This window comes from Mesocricetus auratus, unplaced genomic scaffold (genome assembly GCF_017639785.1).
Source record: "Mesocricetus auratus isolate SY011 unplaced genomic scaffold, BCM_Maur_2.0 Super-Scaffold_100018, whole genome shotgun sequence".
Lineage (NCBI taxonomy): Eukaryota > Metazoa > Chordata > Mammalia > Rodentia > Cricetidae > Mesocricetus > Mesocricetus auratus.
In genome coordinates this window covers 8900314-8916639 of record NW_024429199.1, presented here as the reverse complement: position 1 = coordinate 8916639, position 16326 = coordinate 8900314, and the positions used below count along the sequence as shown (strand labels likewise).

Here is a 16326-nt window from a genome sequence, read left to right as displayed (position 1 = left end):
GCTGCTTGACACACAGTTTGTGAAGTAGAATGAACTCTTCACTGAGATGGCACTGACCCCTCCTTTAGTATGACCCCAACTGTACAATGCTTAATTAACCCTTCACGTGCTGCCTCAGATCACCACTTCCTCAAGTTGCCCCCAAGGATTCTTGCTAGCAGGCTGCATGAAGGGATGAGGCCTCAGGACCCTTATTCAAGAATGTGGATAGAAACAGAAAACTGATCTGAACTCTTAAGAGAATTCTCATTCTTCCCATAATTCACACATCCCCTACCCAGGCTCCTCTGTGCCACAAGGGTCCAGAATGATGATATCTATTTACCTCTTTATCCTACTATTGTGCTTGGCACAAATAGAAAAAAACAAACAGAAGTTTTCCCACATGCAAGTGGTCACATATTGTTTCTAATGCCACTGGTCAGGAATTGCGGGCTTGGTGCTAGAGTAGGAATCCAACTGTGACTTACATTCACATGACAATCTTGAGGAGTCACTAGAACTACCCAGGTTGTGTTTGTACCACTTGCTGTTCCCTATGGTCAGTGCCAAAGCATCTAACAACCTTGTAAACCAAGTGAAGGGAGAGGGAGGGGCTCCTTGGCACATTCAGGTCAGGGACCTGGCCAGCACAGTGTTCTTCCATGCATTGTAACCGTAGTTGAACAGCTTCTGCAAAATTCTTACATATCTAATGATCAGCTTCCAAGACTCTTTTAAGGAAAATACCCAGGGGCACATCCCTCACAACCCTTCAATTCTGACTCAAATACTGCCCTGACACCATTGTGATGAAGTCTATGTTATTCCTCCCTATTGTGCAGGAGTCCAGGTTAGGGTTCTATCCACTGCAGTCTCCTTGTAAGACACTTGGAACCCAGACCAAGCACTGACTCCAGCACAGATCCCGAGTTACTCCCATTTCTCATCCGTAAACCCACACATGTACAGCAGCAGTCTACATGTTACAAGCAGAGGGCTCGCTCTCCAACATGAAATGATCTTCAATATCTACACTGTTCAATAAGAGCAAGGAAACATTTTATAGTTGAAATTTTATGGGCAGTTTATTATGTTCAATGTTGAAAGCTACCAGAAGAATATTCTCCTGAAAAATATGTTTTTTCTTAGAAAAAAACAAAAGGAAGATGCAAACCCTCTGAGCACAGCCACAGATGCTGTGGCAGTTACGCCTCTCTGGAGTCAGGGACAGTCTGTCAGTCTGAGTCGCTCCCTGGGGCAACAGGATTGTAATCAGGGTCATCCTCAGCATCGTCCAGCTCCAAGTCATCCATTTCTTGGAACAGGGACTCGTCCACCTCCACGTTGTTACCAGCTGTGAAGAGCAAGACAGTCTCGCCTTATATGCCAGAAAAAAAAGCAGCCACTGTGTAGGTGGGGGAGTGATGACTCCCAAGCTACTAGTGCAAACTCTTCCTAAGCTGATGAGCAGAGACTCTGACAATAGAAGAGCAATCCAGTCTTCACCATCACAGCCTAAAGTCTCACTATTTTAAAAAAAGGCTCATAGGCTATATAATGACAATGTAGCATGTTACAGTTGAAAACAATGACTCTCTGTCTTCTACACAGTAGACCATCACTGAGATCAGCCCCGTAAATCATCTCATCTAGTGGTGGCAGATAAATTAGGAACAAGCTTGTTTTACATGCCAATTCAAGTTCCCTCTCCCTCCCCTCCTCCCCTGGCCCCTACTAACTCCTTATCCTATCCCCTTTCTGCTCCCCAGGGAAGGTGAGACCACCCATGGGGGATCTTCAAAGTCTGTCATATCCTTTGGAGCAGGGCCTAGGCCCTCCCCCAAGTATCTAAGCTGAGAGAGCATCCCTCTATGTGGAATGGGCAAGTCCATTGGTACAGTAGGGGTAAATACTAATCTACTGCCAGAGGCCCCATAGATTGCTCAGGTCTTCTAACTGACACCCACAATCATGGACCAGTCCTGTGCTGGTTTCTCAGCTATCAGTCTGGGGTCCATGAGCTCCCCCTTGTTCAGGTCAGCTGTCTCTGTGGGTCTTTCCAGCCTGGTCTTGACACCTTTGCTCATCACTCCTCCCTCTCTGCAACTGGATTCCAGCTCAGTGTTTATCTTTACTTTCTGTCAGATACAACTTGCCTTGTATATGCTTGCCTAGTTCCCTTTATACACAACAGATGACAAAGGCTCCAAGGTCTGAGAAGCACTGGCCAGCTTCTGCCTCAGCCATCACACCCTGAGACGCTCTGAGGTAGTAAGGCACCAACACACTCCCCGAGCTGCACACGTTGTCTTCCTTCCCTCTTGGAGTCTAGCTTACTGACATTCAATCCAACAAGAATATAAAGACCTAGAGAAGTTCACAGCTAAAACTAGAATGCACCAAGTGCAGGCCAAAGACTTGGGAGTAGCAAAACCTTCTCAAATAGCATCAGAGTACACCTGACTCCACCAAAAATGCAGGAGTCAGGATGGAGCAGTTCTAGAAGTACAGAAAAGACAGAAGAAAAAAGTAAGATACTCCTAATCAGAAGACAAGATTCTTGAGGAAAAATCCCTGGAAGTAACACAGGCAATGCCAGACCAAGAGACACTGGAGTGTTTCCCCCATCACAGAATTCTAAAGTTTTATAGTTAAACATGAGTTTCACTGTCTCAGAAGCAGAGCAGTAACGATAGAATATTTAAGGCCCTGAGAAGGAGAGAGATTCAGAGGCTGGAGAGATGGTAAGAGCTGCTCTCCAGGGCCCAGATTCAATCCCCAACACCCTCATGGTGGCTCACAACCATCAGTAACTCCAGCTTCAGTTGATGTGGTGCCCTCTTCTGGCCTCCATGGCAACTAAGCACACTTGTAGTGCACATCCATACATGTAGTCAAACACTCATACATGTAAGGCAAATAGACAAATCATTTTTTTTTAAGGAGAGATTTAGAGAAATGATTTAGATGGCTATAATAAAAATTCAGGCAAAAATAATGAAGCCTTCAAATAAGAGATGAGGATTGCTGGGAGACATTTCCAAGGTAGACTTGACAGGTCTCTTTGGGAAATCTAGAGATGAAGAGACACCCTAACCTAAGAGAAGAAAGGGAGTCAAGAATAAGTGAAGCCAAACATGTTGGTAGTCATGGGGGATGTCCTTCGTGTATGTTTCTCTTATTGGCTGATGAATAAGACACTGTTTGATCAATGAAGCAGGAAGATAGGCAGGACTAGGAGAAGAGGAGAATTCTGGGAACGGCAGACAAGAGCCCCACTGAAGGAATCACTAAGTAAGGACGGGGAAGAAAGGATGCACCAGACATTCTCCAGTAAGATAAGACCAAGTGGAAATGTTGAGATTAACAGAAATGGGTTAATAAGTAAAGACAGCTAGCCAATAAGAAGCCCAAGTCACTAGCCAACAGTTTTATAATTAATATAGCGTCTGTGTGTTTACTTGGGGCTGAAGCAGCGACCAGGCAGCCAGGACAAAGAACCTACATTGGAGCACACTTCCACTCCCAACACTTCATTACATCCATGAGGAAGTCTAACAGTATCTTACCGTCCTCCAGGAACTGGATATCAGATGTGTCAAGATTATGATCTGTTTCAAATAACTGCTTTCCTAAAAGAAACAAATATGCTTAATTCAAATGGCATAGCATTTCTTTGTCACCTACAATCGCTTAAAAGGGTAACGGCTCAATAACACAAATCTGACCATCTGTATTTCTGGGAATTTCAATAAATTTATGAATTGTGGAGTAGCTTAGAAGACCTGTATTCATACTCAAACAGAAAAAAATGAAAAATCTAGGTTTCTCAGACCCAGAAAACTATGGGTTTGATTCTCTCACTTTTGATCCTCAATATTCTTATCCCAGGATCCAGAATACAAATCGAGACTCACAAATATAAAGCAAAGGTGAACTGTAAGCAGTAACCGTGAACTGTGTGGAGACGCTCGCTTGCGATGGGAGCCTGCCCTGTGGGGGCTGGCTCGGGGTGTGGGTGAGGGAGGGAGTGAGCCAGGGAGGCGCCCCTACCGCTTAGTTTATTCTTCCCTGCCTGCTCTTCTTCTTTCATCCGTTTCTTTTTCATCTCCAGGAGCTCTGCATCAAACTTGGCCTTCCAACTCAAGAAATTCTCGATCGTAACGGGAGTGCCATGGAACAGTTTCTTAGAAAATAAAGGACACAAGCATTATGTCAGTGAGGCAGTAATTAAAGAAATAAAGGCAAAGATTCTGTCTTCTACATACACACACCCACGAAGGAGAAGAACTTTAATGATTTCTGCCTAGACTAGTTCTCTTCAGTTTTAGCAGCTTACTCTGGAAAAGTCAAACTTAAAACAACTTTTTTCTAAAAATTAAAAAAATAAAGAGAATATGTAATGTACTTACTATACTCACCATAGCTATTTATTACTAAGATTTTAGTATGTTTTTTGTATAGACATCAATTTATAACACTGACATCCCTCTTACTTTACTCAGAGTCTGGAGTTGGTCTCTGTAAAACTAGGAGCTGCTCAGATCACTGTGACAGGGCTTGATAGCTCAGTATTACACACTGGCTAGAATGATTACAATTCTTGGTCCCACATGAGTGAGCAGTGTCAATCTGTGGAGGTCTGTACAGACAGACAGGAAGTGAGGTAGCTGGGCAGAAACAGGATATAGGCAGGGAGAAACAGGAACTCGTTTCTCTGGTCTGCTGAGACGCTAAGGAGGTAAGGTGTGGCTGTGGCTTGCTCCTTCTCTCTGATCTCCCAGCATTTTCCTCTATATCTGATTCTTGCCTTTTATTATCTAGATCAATTAAGAACTTCATTTACAAATCTGTCACGTGTAACTCATAATATGTCATCAGCAAAATTTCATTCCTAGTAAAATTTACTTATTAATTTCATTATTGTGATTTCCAAAAGCAAGTGACTAAAATTATCAGAAAAAAGAAAAGCTAATTATCAAACAAGCCAACAAAGAGATGTGAAGAACACAAAAACCAAGGCTTTCAAGTATACCTTCTCTGCTTCTTCTGCTTCCTTTTCTTTCTGTTTCTTCTCTTCCTCTCTTCTGGTTTTTATCTGATCGACAATCTCATTTAACTTTTCCTGAACAGCTGTCACAAGAGTGAAGATCATTACCATGCCAAGATTCTCCTCGGCCTGTATAAAATAAAGAGAGGAATCGAGAAACACACTTCCCAAGCAAGTGAAAGCTGCCCAAAGGTCAATGTTTAGTATAATGACTAAACCTCACGTTTAGAACGTGATTTCTCATATGGTTAACCATATAGTTGGATAAGTAGACATTTAAAATTTGAGTATAGAGCCAGAAGTAGTAACCTGTATATCTTAGCACTTGTGAGATGGAAGCAAAACGATCAGAAATTCTTGGCTACACAGGGAATTCAAGGCCACCCTAGCATACGTAACATCAAAAACTAACCCCAGAGCAGCAGAATGGATGACTTCAGTACACAAAAAGAGTTGTGAGCTGCCACGTGGGTGCTGAGAACCCAACCCACGTCCTCTGCAAGAGTAGCACATATTCTTAGCTGCTGAGCCCATTTAACCAATCCCCTTCTCAGTTTCCATTGGTCAGTTTAGCTAAGTGTCTATCTTGTTTATCATTTCAAAGATTCAATTCTTGTTTTGTTGATTCTTTGTATTTTTTGGTTTATTTCATTCATTTTGGCCCTATATGTAATAATTTCAGTCTACTGATTCCGAGTTTGGGTTCTTGGGTCTCTACAGCTTTGAGGTTCTATTTGAGATCTTGCTTATTCTCAGTGTAGATACAGCTATAGGCTTCCTTCTTAGGGCTGTTCTCATTATATTCCACAGGATCTGGTATGCTGTGTCTTCATTTTCACTGGTTTCTAGGAATGTTTTTATTTCTCTCTTGACTTCTTCAAGGGCCTATTAATCATTCAATAGTGTACTGTTTAATCTCTATACATTTGTGTGTGCTCTAGTTTTCCTGTATATTTTGAGACTTGAGCTGTTTTAAAGAAGTTCCACAGGCTGCTAAAAATATATATATATATATATATATATTCTTCAGTGTTTGGATGGAATGTTATAATAAAAAATAAGTCCATTTGATCTATAATATCATTTAATTTAGACATTTCTCTGTAACTTCAATTCCAGGGGTTCAATGCCCTCTACTGGTTGACATGGGCACCAGGTACACACACAGTGCAAATACATACATACAGTGTAGTACTGTAAATGTGGTCAAAAGCCCATGACTGAGAAGTCATAGACACTAATGGAGAACCCACTACTACTGTTTTGCTAAAGGTTGTGCTGTCAAACAGTCTTCTAAGTATTTATGTTTGTACTGATTAATGCTGTTCCCAACCTTGGAGAGAATGAGAACTACCCAAAGTGCTGAAAATAAGTGACTGCCGACTCCTCATCCTTAAATGACACATTCTATCCCCCAGAGTTCATGAACGTCATGGAAGAGGGTGTGGAAAGACTGAGTCAGAGGATAGGGAGGTGTTCTGTGTCTTCTGAACAGGCAAAGCAATTGCATTCACGAACTCATGACAGCTGTAGAGACATACACAAAACCTGCACTAACTCAAACCTGTCAGAATTGAAACATTGATGGGAGAGGACACAAGGCTCCACCCTTAGCTGAGGAGCTACAGCGGTCGATAGCTTCTATGGGAAGGAGTCATTTTTCTTCAGGTATGGCCGATGATAGGTTGCCCATGCTCCAGTGAATGGCCCCTAGCCAAGTGAATATTGATAGCACTAACTGGTCTTGGTGAGCTATTTAAGGGAAGGGCTGGAGAGAGGGCTCGGTGAGGTTATAAGCACAAACTGATCTTTCAGAAGATCGGAGTGCAGTTCCCAGTCCCTATGTCAGACAGTCACAACTGCCTCTAACTCCTGCTCCAGGGGCCAACACCTCTGGGGGTAGCTGCACTCCAGGCACAGACCCACCTAGAGACACATATACACATACTTAAAAACAAAAGCAAATCTTTAAAGCAACAAAAAAGGAAGAACAGGATATGAAGGTGGGAGGGGTTTTGTTGAGGGAGGGTCTGGGGGTAACATTATAGGCATTCATGAAATTCTCAAAGAATAAAAATCCTGTTTTTTTTAAAAGATGGTTTGTGGTTATGTATCATGAATTCTGATTGGTCAATGTGCTATTTACATATAAATAGAAAATATTTTCTAGCCAAAATTTAATATTAAGGCCAATAAAGTATGCTACTGTAAAGCAAAATTATTTACTTACCTGCAATGCCAGTAATTTCAAAATGTCAGAGACATCATTATCTTCTAGATTTTCCTGGGAGAATATTTCATAAAGGGGAGCTTCATCAGGGTATTTTTCACTATAAGTAAACTTCAGTGTAGTCTGCACAGCTAAAGTACAAGATAAAAGTTTAACATAAACACATTAAAAGTATAAAAAAATCTGTTTTTACTGAGTCAATAATTTATAACATCAGTGAAAAGTAGTACAATAGAATTATTAATTTAAACAACAACCTCAAAAAGATGAGTCAAACAAATCAAGGGAAAGGCAGAAATTTCTTCCTGCCTGCAAAACACACCACCTAGTGGCATTTTACTGTACTGTGTTTCAGAGGACAGACAAGATTCATTAAAAAAAAAATCCTGGCAAACAAAAAATTAATTATGAATAATATTACCATTTTTTTTTTGAGGCAAGGTTTCTTTGTGTAGTTTGGCTGTTCTGGAATAGATCTGTAGACCAGCCTGGTCTTGAACTATTGCCACAGTTTCACATTCAATCTTTACTGAGGAAGTTCCTGACTGTAGAGGACTTAGCTGTAGACGGATGCATATTCAAACATACACAGTGCTAGCAGGCTGTTATCAGCTATGTGGCTAGGTGACACATTTTTACACTGGGCAGTTTGAGAGGTTAGCTGAGAATTTTTCAGCTAGATTAATCTACACTGATACTCTGAACTTTCTGGTTTATGTCAGTTTATTGACCTGTCATTTATGAGTGAAATTCTTATGAGTACACTAGCGCCAGATGAACGCTGCAGTCCAGAACATGAGTGCTCTGGTCCATGGACAGTTTGAAGCTATTCAAAAATGATGACACTTTGTAAATAAATCTACCATCTTTTACTTAGAATTTATCATTCCTGTTATTCACATTTTTGTTATTAAAACCTAGTGATTGAAAAACAGATTTATTTGCTTTGTATGAGTGGGTATGCCACACAGCACTTGCGGAGATCAGAGAACTTACAGATGTTGGTTCTCCCACCATGTAGGTTCTGGGAATCACAGGTTACCAGACTTAGCTGTAAGTGCCTTTTCCCACAGATCAGCCCAATAACCCACTGATTACAATGAAGTAATCCAAATTAATGTTGTTCTCAATTAGAAGGCTAAAGCATACGGGTTTGATATTATTTGAATTTTCATGTTAAATATCAATAAATATTTTTATTGGTCTCTTGTGATGGTACATCTCTAAGCTGAACATTCAGGAAGCTGGCCTATGGGGATCATGAATTCCAGAACAGTCTACATAGTGAGACCTTACATCAAAATAATTTTTAATTTTAATTAAATTAGATACGTTTTTAAAAGTGCATAAGAACCAAAGTTGGGAACACAAGCAGCTCAGTGTGAGTGCTTGTCTGTGTGCTCAAGACCTTCTTCATTCAATCCCAGTGCTGTAAAATAAAAAGGCTTTGAGAGGCAGGCACAGGGAGAAGGACTGAGCATGTAAGGCCAGCCTGGGTTACACAGGGAGAAGGACTGAGCATGTAAGGCCAGCCTGGGTTACACAGGGAGATCCCGTCTGGGACCAGGATGCAAGGTCTTGTGTACCAGACAACTTCTGTTACCACCTGAGAAAAACACTCTTGAGACTGTCAACTTATATATAACTTTTTTGGTTTGTTTTGTTTTTCACAAGACAGGGTTTCCCTGTGTAACAGCTCTGGATGTCCTGGAAATTTCTTTTTAGACCAGGCTGGCCTTGAACTCACAGAGATTCACCTGCCTCTGCCTCCCAAGTGCTGGGATTAAAAGCGTGTGCCACCACTACCCAGCTTATATATAACTTTTAAAATTATTATATTAACTGACATAGATCAAAAATAGGAAACCTTTTTTTTTTTTTTTTTTTTTTTTTTTTTTGGTTTTTACGAGACAGGGCTTCTCTGTATTGTTTTGGAGGCTGTCGGTCCAGCCCAGCCTCGAACTCACAGGGAAACCTTCATATTATTATCACTAAATTTAATTTCTTTAGCTTACTAGTTTTAAAGCTGTTTTATTTTTAGGGAGTGGGGGAACAAAAATAAGTAGATAGTGTACATTTAGCCTGTTTATAACAGCAAATGCTCAATAAATAACCTATGTTTCCAAAGAAAACAGAGGCATTTAAAAAGTAGTAGTCACTTGACAGACACTTTGAACAGGCATCTCCACCTCTCTTCATCTGCTGTCTTGTTAACCTGAATGCTTCACTTCTAAACACCAATAGACTGTGCCAGACTACAGAGCCTGGACCGCCTCTGTCCCCAGGAGTCACACCCACACAGTACACACAGGCACCTCAGCACCTCGGCACCTGCAGTACCCTGCACAATGACTCCATCGTGCTTACTTTCGTCATTTTCTCCAGCCTCCGACGTCACGGTAATGGTGAAGCTGGGTGGGCTTTCTGATAACACTGCAAGAAAATATACACAGCAGTTATGAGGATGCTTCCTACAGTGGACACTCCCAGAGATTTACCACTACTCAGCACTAGACATTCTTACTTTTAGTTAAAGAACTCTGAAATCAATTAAATGTTCAGTCATTTATTTTATTCCAAAATCTACCAGTACATGAAAAATGTATTCCAAAAAAGTCCCAAGTAGAGGGGTAAACAAAAACTTTGGCATTTTTTTTACCAGCGACTACCCACTAATATTCATGATATGGTGGATTATTATATTATCGTATTATTTTCCACATGATTAAGTGGAGCCAAATCTAATCTTCCCAAAAGGCTGGGCCTTTACCATCTTTCACACAATTATAAAAGAAGTTAGGTAAGAATCCAAACATCAAATTACTTCAAACTTACTAAGCCAGACATGTGAGCAAACATGTACATAGACAAGGAAGCTTCAGAGACCGAATTGAAACATGCCCGATAACATCTGTCCATCATCTGCTCCCACACAAGAGAAGAGCACTATAAAATGCCCAGGGCCCCAAGTCAGTGCCCAGCAGGTTCGGGAAAGTGAGCAAATACTGACTCAATGGAGGAAACCATTGGACAAAACGGAAAAAAATAACAAAAGGAAACATTAAAAACCGAGTGAGAAGTAACCAGGAAGCCTCTAGCTGCAGGGTTGGCTACAGTGCCCAGGCTTCACTCCACCCCTGGGAGCGCTGGCCTCTCATGACTGGCAGCAGTTGCGTGAACTCTGGAGAGCACAGATCACTCAAGAAGCTACCATGGAGACTGCATGGTCCAGGTACTTCCTGAAGACACCGCAGACACACGTTATCAGTAACGCCTTTAAGACAGAGGCCCTCATTGTGACTCGGGTTTAAAACACAATGATGAACATCTATGATGACTCAAAAGCAGTTTGCCCAAAGATGAAGCACTCTCCCTATGTCACAGTCTCAGACAATACCCCCTTCCTGCAAAGCAACTAGAAGCTCCTTATAAGCTCCCAAATGGGTTGTTCTTATCAATGTGTCATTATCACAAAAGTAAATGCTGTGGCACAGAAACAAATGACATGCCAATCAACAAGGACTGCAGGAGGCTATTAGCCTAACACACAGCCGCACTGATTGAACACCACACTGTACTCGTGCTACTCTATGCAGTTTAACACAAATCCTTTAAGTCCAATACCAAGACCATGGGTTTATACTCTTAACTACAGTCCACCAAATGTAAGCTACTGAACACAAAATAATTTACTTTATATACCACTAAAAAAGATGCCAATTAAACTATGATATGTAAGTTCTTAAGTCAATCATGCTCAAACAAGACATGCATCTCAGAAACAGTTACATACACTGTGACCTCAAAGCCATAGATGTGGACAGAGTCAGTCACAGCTTGCACATAAATTACCTACATATACTTCTGCAGCTCTAAGTGGCAGAACTGTATAAACCACACAGGGCTTCACTTTAAAAGGAAAAAATTATTTCCAGGTGATAAATTTCAGGGATATTATTTGAGTGAGGCGGAAAGCCATGAATGGCACACTAGCAGGCAGAGCGGGAGAAGGGGATACGTGTGAGGCTGGCAGAGCACAATGCCTGGGAGGCTGAGGAACATTTAGAGAAGAACTGTTTTCTGTAGGATAGATATATATGAGTGGACTTGTGAAAGGACATTTCACAGTGTAACCCTAGACAGTAACAGGGCTGGACCCATGACTCTGCACAGGATCAGGCTGATGAAACTAGGCAACTTGTATAATCAAGCAACCAGGCAAGGATAATGAGGTTCTGAACTAGAACGGGAGCCATGGGAATAGCAGGAAATTAAGATGGTGATGACAGGTTGGGTTTGCAGCTGCGAATATGGTGCCAGTAAGTCAAACACGAGTACAGAAGAAATCAGACATGATATATTTTAAATAGAGGGAAACCTGCAGAGTTGAGGAGTGGGCAATCAGAAACAAGCAAATAGGAGAGCCAAACAAGGTTAATTCAAGTTGGGTCTTCTGGTAATAGTTGAAGCTATCATACTAAGGGGATCATTAGAATTAGATTAACGAGATCATTAGAGACCAGATAAAACACAAAGGCCAACAGCAGCTTTGTAAGGAGTGCTTAATTTGAAAAAACAAAAAAGTCAGAGGAAAAAACTGCCAGAAAGAAAAAGTGGCAGCCACAGAAGATAGTAACTAACAATATAAGTGTAACACAAATCACAGGAAAAATCTAGGGGTGTAGGATAACCCTGTTATCCCAGCCCAACAGCACCTCTGCTCCATTTGCTAGCATAGGGGTTTTATCTCCTTACCTGCTTTTATAAGCAGTTCTCAGGGCAGGTCTGGTGGCACCTGTCTGTAATCCCAGCATTTAGGAGGTGGAGGTAGGACAGTCAGGAATTCAAATTATGTGAAACCCTAACAAAGGTTAGGGAAGGGGCAAAGAACAAAACTAAAAGCAGCTCTCTATCTGTCCTCAGTGAGTTAAGATCACTTATAGAAAGAGGTGGAGCGTAAGCCCAAACACCAGAGAATACAGCGGGTCTGACACAAGTGTCTATAACATGCACTGTATAGGTGTGCATGGAGGACCTACTGACAGATCACATCTAACCCAACAAGGCCCTCAGGCATCTGGTTCCTGCTCACTTGTTAGTGCTCTCATTTCCCATTTTCCCACTTCTTTATGCTCATAGCAAAGGATTGGGAAAAGATTTTCCAATCAAATGGACTCAAGAAACAAGCTGGTGCAGTTATCCTAATGTCTAACAAATTACACATCAAACTAAAATCAATCAAAAGAGATGAAGGTCATTTCATATTCATCACAGGAAAAATCCATCAGGAAGAAGTCTCAATTCTGAACATCTATGCCCCAAATACAAAGGCACCCACATTCGTAAAAAGAAACATTAATAAAACTCAAACCACACATAAAACCTCACAAACCCCACTTTCACCATTAGACAGGACCACCAAACAGAAAATTAACAAAGAAACTATAAAGAACTAACAAGTTATGACAAAATTGGGTTTAACAGACATCTATAGAACATTCCATCCAAACACAAAAGAATATACCTTCTTCTCAGCACACATGGAACCTTCTCTAAAACTGACCACATACTCTGCTACAATCCCCTGCATCTTATCAGACCACCATGCTTTAAAGTTAAAATTCGACAACACAAACTGCAGAAATCCTACAAACTCATGGAAATTGAACAATGCTCAATTGCACCATTCCTGGGTAAAGAAACTAAAGATTTCCTAGAATTCAATGAAAATGAAGACACAACATACCCAAACTTATGGGACACTCTGAAAGCAGTACTAAGAGGAAAGTTCACAGCACTAAGTGCCACATGAAGAAACTGGAGAATAGTCACACTACAGAATTAACAGCACAACTGAAAGCTCTAGAACAAAAGAAGCAAACTCACCCCGGAGGAGTAAACTTTCAAACTGAGGGTTGAAATCAAGAATCAATGTAACAAAGAGCTGGTTCTTAGAGAAAACAAGATAGACAAACCTTTATCCAAACTAACCAAAAGGCAGAGAAAGAACATGCAAATTAACAAAATCAGAAATGAAAAGGGCAACATAACAGACACTGAGGAAATTCAGAGAATCTTCAGGTTATACTTTGAAAACCTGTACTCCACAAAATTGGAAAACTTAAAGGAAATGGACAATTTCCTGAACAGATATTACTTTTAAAAAATCAAATCAAGAACAGATAAGCAATCTAAACAGACCTGTAACCCCTAATGAACTAGAAGCAGTCATCAAAATTCTCCCAAAACCAAAAAAAGCCCAAGCCAAGATGGCTTCAGTGCAGAATTCTACCAGAAATTCAAAGAGCTAATACCAATACTGCCTCTAATTGTTCCACCCAATAGAAGCAAAAAAGTTCATTGCCAAACTCTTTTTACAAAGCTGTGTCACGCAAGCCACAGAAAGACACAATTAAGAAAGAGAACTACAAACCAATATCCCTCATGAACATTCAAGGAAAAATACTCAATAAAATACTGGCAAATCAAATCCAACAACACATCAGAAAAATCATCCATCATGATCAAGTAGGCTGCATCCCAGGGATGCAGGGATGGTTCAACATATAATCCACCAGATAAGCAAACTGAAAAAGAAAATCACATGATAATCTCACTATATGCTGAAAAAGCCTTTGACAAAATACAATACCTCTTCATGATAAAGGTCTTGGAGAGATCAGAGATAGCAGGAACATACCTAAACATAATAAAAAGCAATATGCAGTAAACCAACAGTCAACATCAAACTAAATGGACAGAAACTCAATGTGATTCCTCTAAAATCAGGAACAAGACAAGGCTGTCCACTCTCTCCATATCTCTTCAATATTGTACTGGAAGTTCTAGCTAGAGCAATAAGACACCAAATGGAGATCAAGGGGATGCAAACTGGAAAGGAAGAAGTCAAACATTCACTATTTGCAGATGATATAATAGTTTACATATGTGACCTGAAAAACTCTACACGGGAGCTCCTACACCTGAGCAAATTGGGAGCATGGGAGGAAGGTGAGAGGGAGTTAGGAGAAAGAGAAGGGGAGCAGAGGAGGGGAGAGGAGGACAGGAGAGAGCAGGAGGATGGAGGGGGGGGAGAATAGAGGAGAGCAAGAAAAAAAGAAAGAAAGAAACCCTCACAATGTCCAAGACCAAGCACAGAAATATTTTATTTCAAAGACCTGCCTTTTTCCTAAAGGTTTCATAAGACAATGATCAAAAGCAATACAAAACTCCCTATGAAGTATAAATCAAGAAGTTTTATCTATTGCAAAATGTGTACGGATGCCGACAGGAATTAGAAGCAGGCTCAACTGGTCACTAAAGAATAGTTGAATGCATCTAAATAGTCATAAATTGTCATCATCTGTTACCCTGACTCAGCGCATGCGTGTTTGACAAGAACTTCTACTACAGCTAATGGGACTTAGTAAAGTTTGGCACAATACTGCTTTAGTATTTAAAATATATCACCTTTGTAAGATACACATGCACACTATTTAGCAAAGGGAACCTTTACATCAAAGACAAGAATATACACAACCCATGCACGTTTGCTTCTGCCTTCAAAGGGTTCGTGCTTATTATATTTCTAGAGTACTAGAAAGGTCTAAACATCACGATTAATATTATCTGACAACTGACCCTCGTGTTCTATTTGAGTTTGACACTGACATATTAAGCAAGGAGAGAAGGGAGCCAGACTCCATACACATTCACCCAGGCAATGACACTCTCAAACCCCTCTTCACTCATCCCCTTAACACCCTCAGCACAGCTGTATTGCTGGTGCGAGAGAACATGAACACGACTGGAGCTACCCAGGGGAAGCCGAGAGACATCTGTCCGTGGGCAAAGCAGAACAAAATCTGCTGCCATTTGCAAGACGTTGATCAAATGGTAAGCCAAGAAAAAACACTAAACAACGAGAGCACAGCGTGGAACTGGAGTTCAGGAGTTAAAGCAGTATCCCTTAGGCTCTTAATTCAGACAATCCTAGACACTGACGACGCTTGGAGGAAGGACTGTGAAACGTAAACCCCATCAAACTGGAGCCCACGCGTTCAAAATGGCTTTACCTTGACTAATCTCAAGTCTAAGAAAAACCAGAGGAAGGTTATCCACCGAAACATAAGCTCGCGAGGAAGAATTCTCCTAATAATGATCTCTTTTCTCACACCTTTTCCCTTAGCTCAAATCTGCTCTTCCTTCACCCTAACTGATGCTGGATCCCAAAACCTACGTCTGCAGGGTGAAAGGCCAGGGAAGAAGTAGGAACACAGAGGCGGGCCTCCAGAACGCAAGCCACTGGCCTTCCCAGGGCCTCCAGAACCTCGACGGAGTCCACTATACCGTGCCGCCTCGCACCTAAGACCCCACGGCGGCCACACCGTACAGCAGGCACTGCCGCGATCGTTCTTCTACTCCAATAAAACAGACAAACCCGAGTGCGCTGCTCTCAAACCTCAGCATGCCAAACCGTCACCGCGGGGAAAAAACAGCCGCTACTTCACGCGAGGGTAAACCGGGGGGTGGGGAGCACCCTCCGCGGCTCTAACTCATCGCACCCCGGTTGTTTCTTCCCGCGTGCTGGGGGGGGGGGTGGGAGGCGGGAGGCTGCGGTTACACGAAACCACAGCGCTCGAGATCGATTCCGGGGCCGCCGGGACCCTTCAGGTTTCAGGGCGGCGGGGAAGGGAGCCGGCAGCCGGCTGGAAACTGCCCGGAGAGCCCGGGCAGAGGGGCGGGCGGGAGGGCCGCGCGGCCCCGGCCTCCGCCCCGGCGCGGGCGGCCGCCAGAGTCACCTGTGAAGGAGTCGGGGTAGATGGACTCCAGAGCCTCCAACTCGTTGCGCTGCTCCTCGCTGTAATCTGTCATGGTGGCCCGCGCGGCCGCCCGTGCATCAGCGCGACACCCTGGCGGCGGGCTGCAGCGGACACCGCGGCCGCCGGCTCCCGGGCGGGCGCACGCGCAGAGGCCGCACGGGAAGGCCTGGACCCGCGCCTGGCCCGGCCTGCAGAGAAACAGCCCGGCTCGCCGGGCCGCCCGACTCCTGGCTCGGGGTTCG

The 16326-nt window shown here is 42.4% G+C and overlaps 1 protein-coding gene across 2 annotated transcripts; it reads right to left on the bottom strand.

Moving 5' to 3' along the window:
• Positions 1-1040: 1040 nt before the first annotated feature.
• On the bottom strand, positions 1041-16291 carry Rwdd1 (RWD domain containing 1). Of its 2 annotated transcripts, none has more exons than XM_040728131.1 (7): positions 16064-16291; positions 9630-9695; positions 7263-7393; positions 5018-5161; positions 4036-4168; positions 3552-3614; positions 1041-1336 (listed from the first exon to the last, which is right to left on the bottom strand). In XM_040728131.1, exons 1-7 carry the CDS (start codon positions 16134-16136, stop codon positions 1218-1220), a joined length of 729 nt encoding a protein of 242 aa, XP_040584065.1. In that variant the 5' UTR covers positions 16137-16291; the 3' UTR covers positions 1041-1217. The 2 variants fall into 2 exon arrangements, with proteins under 2 accessions (XP_040584065.1, XP_040584066.1); XM_040728132.1 differs by lacking the exon at positions 16064-16291 and adding an exon at positions 15627-15645.
• Between the last annotated feature and the right edge of the window lie 35 nt (positions 16292-16326).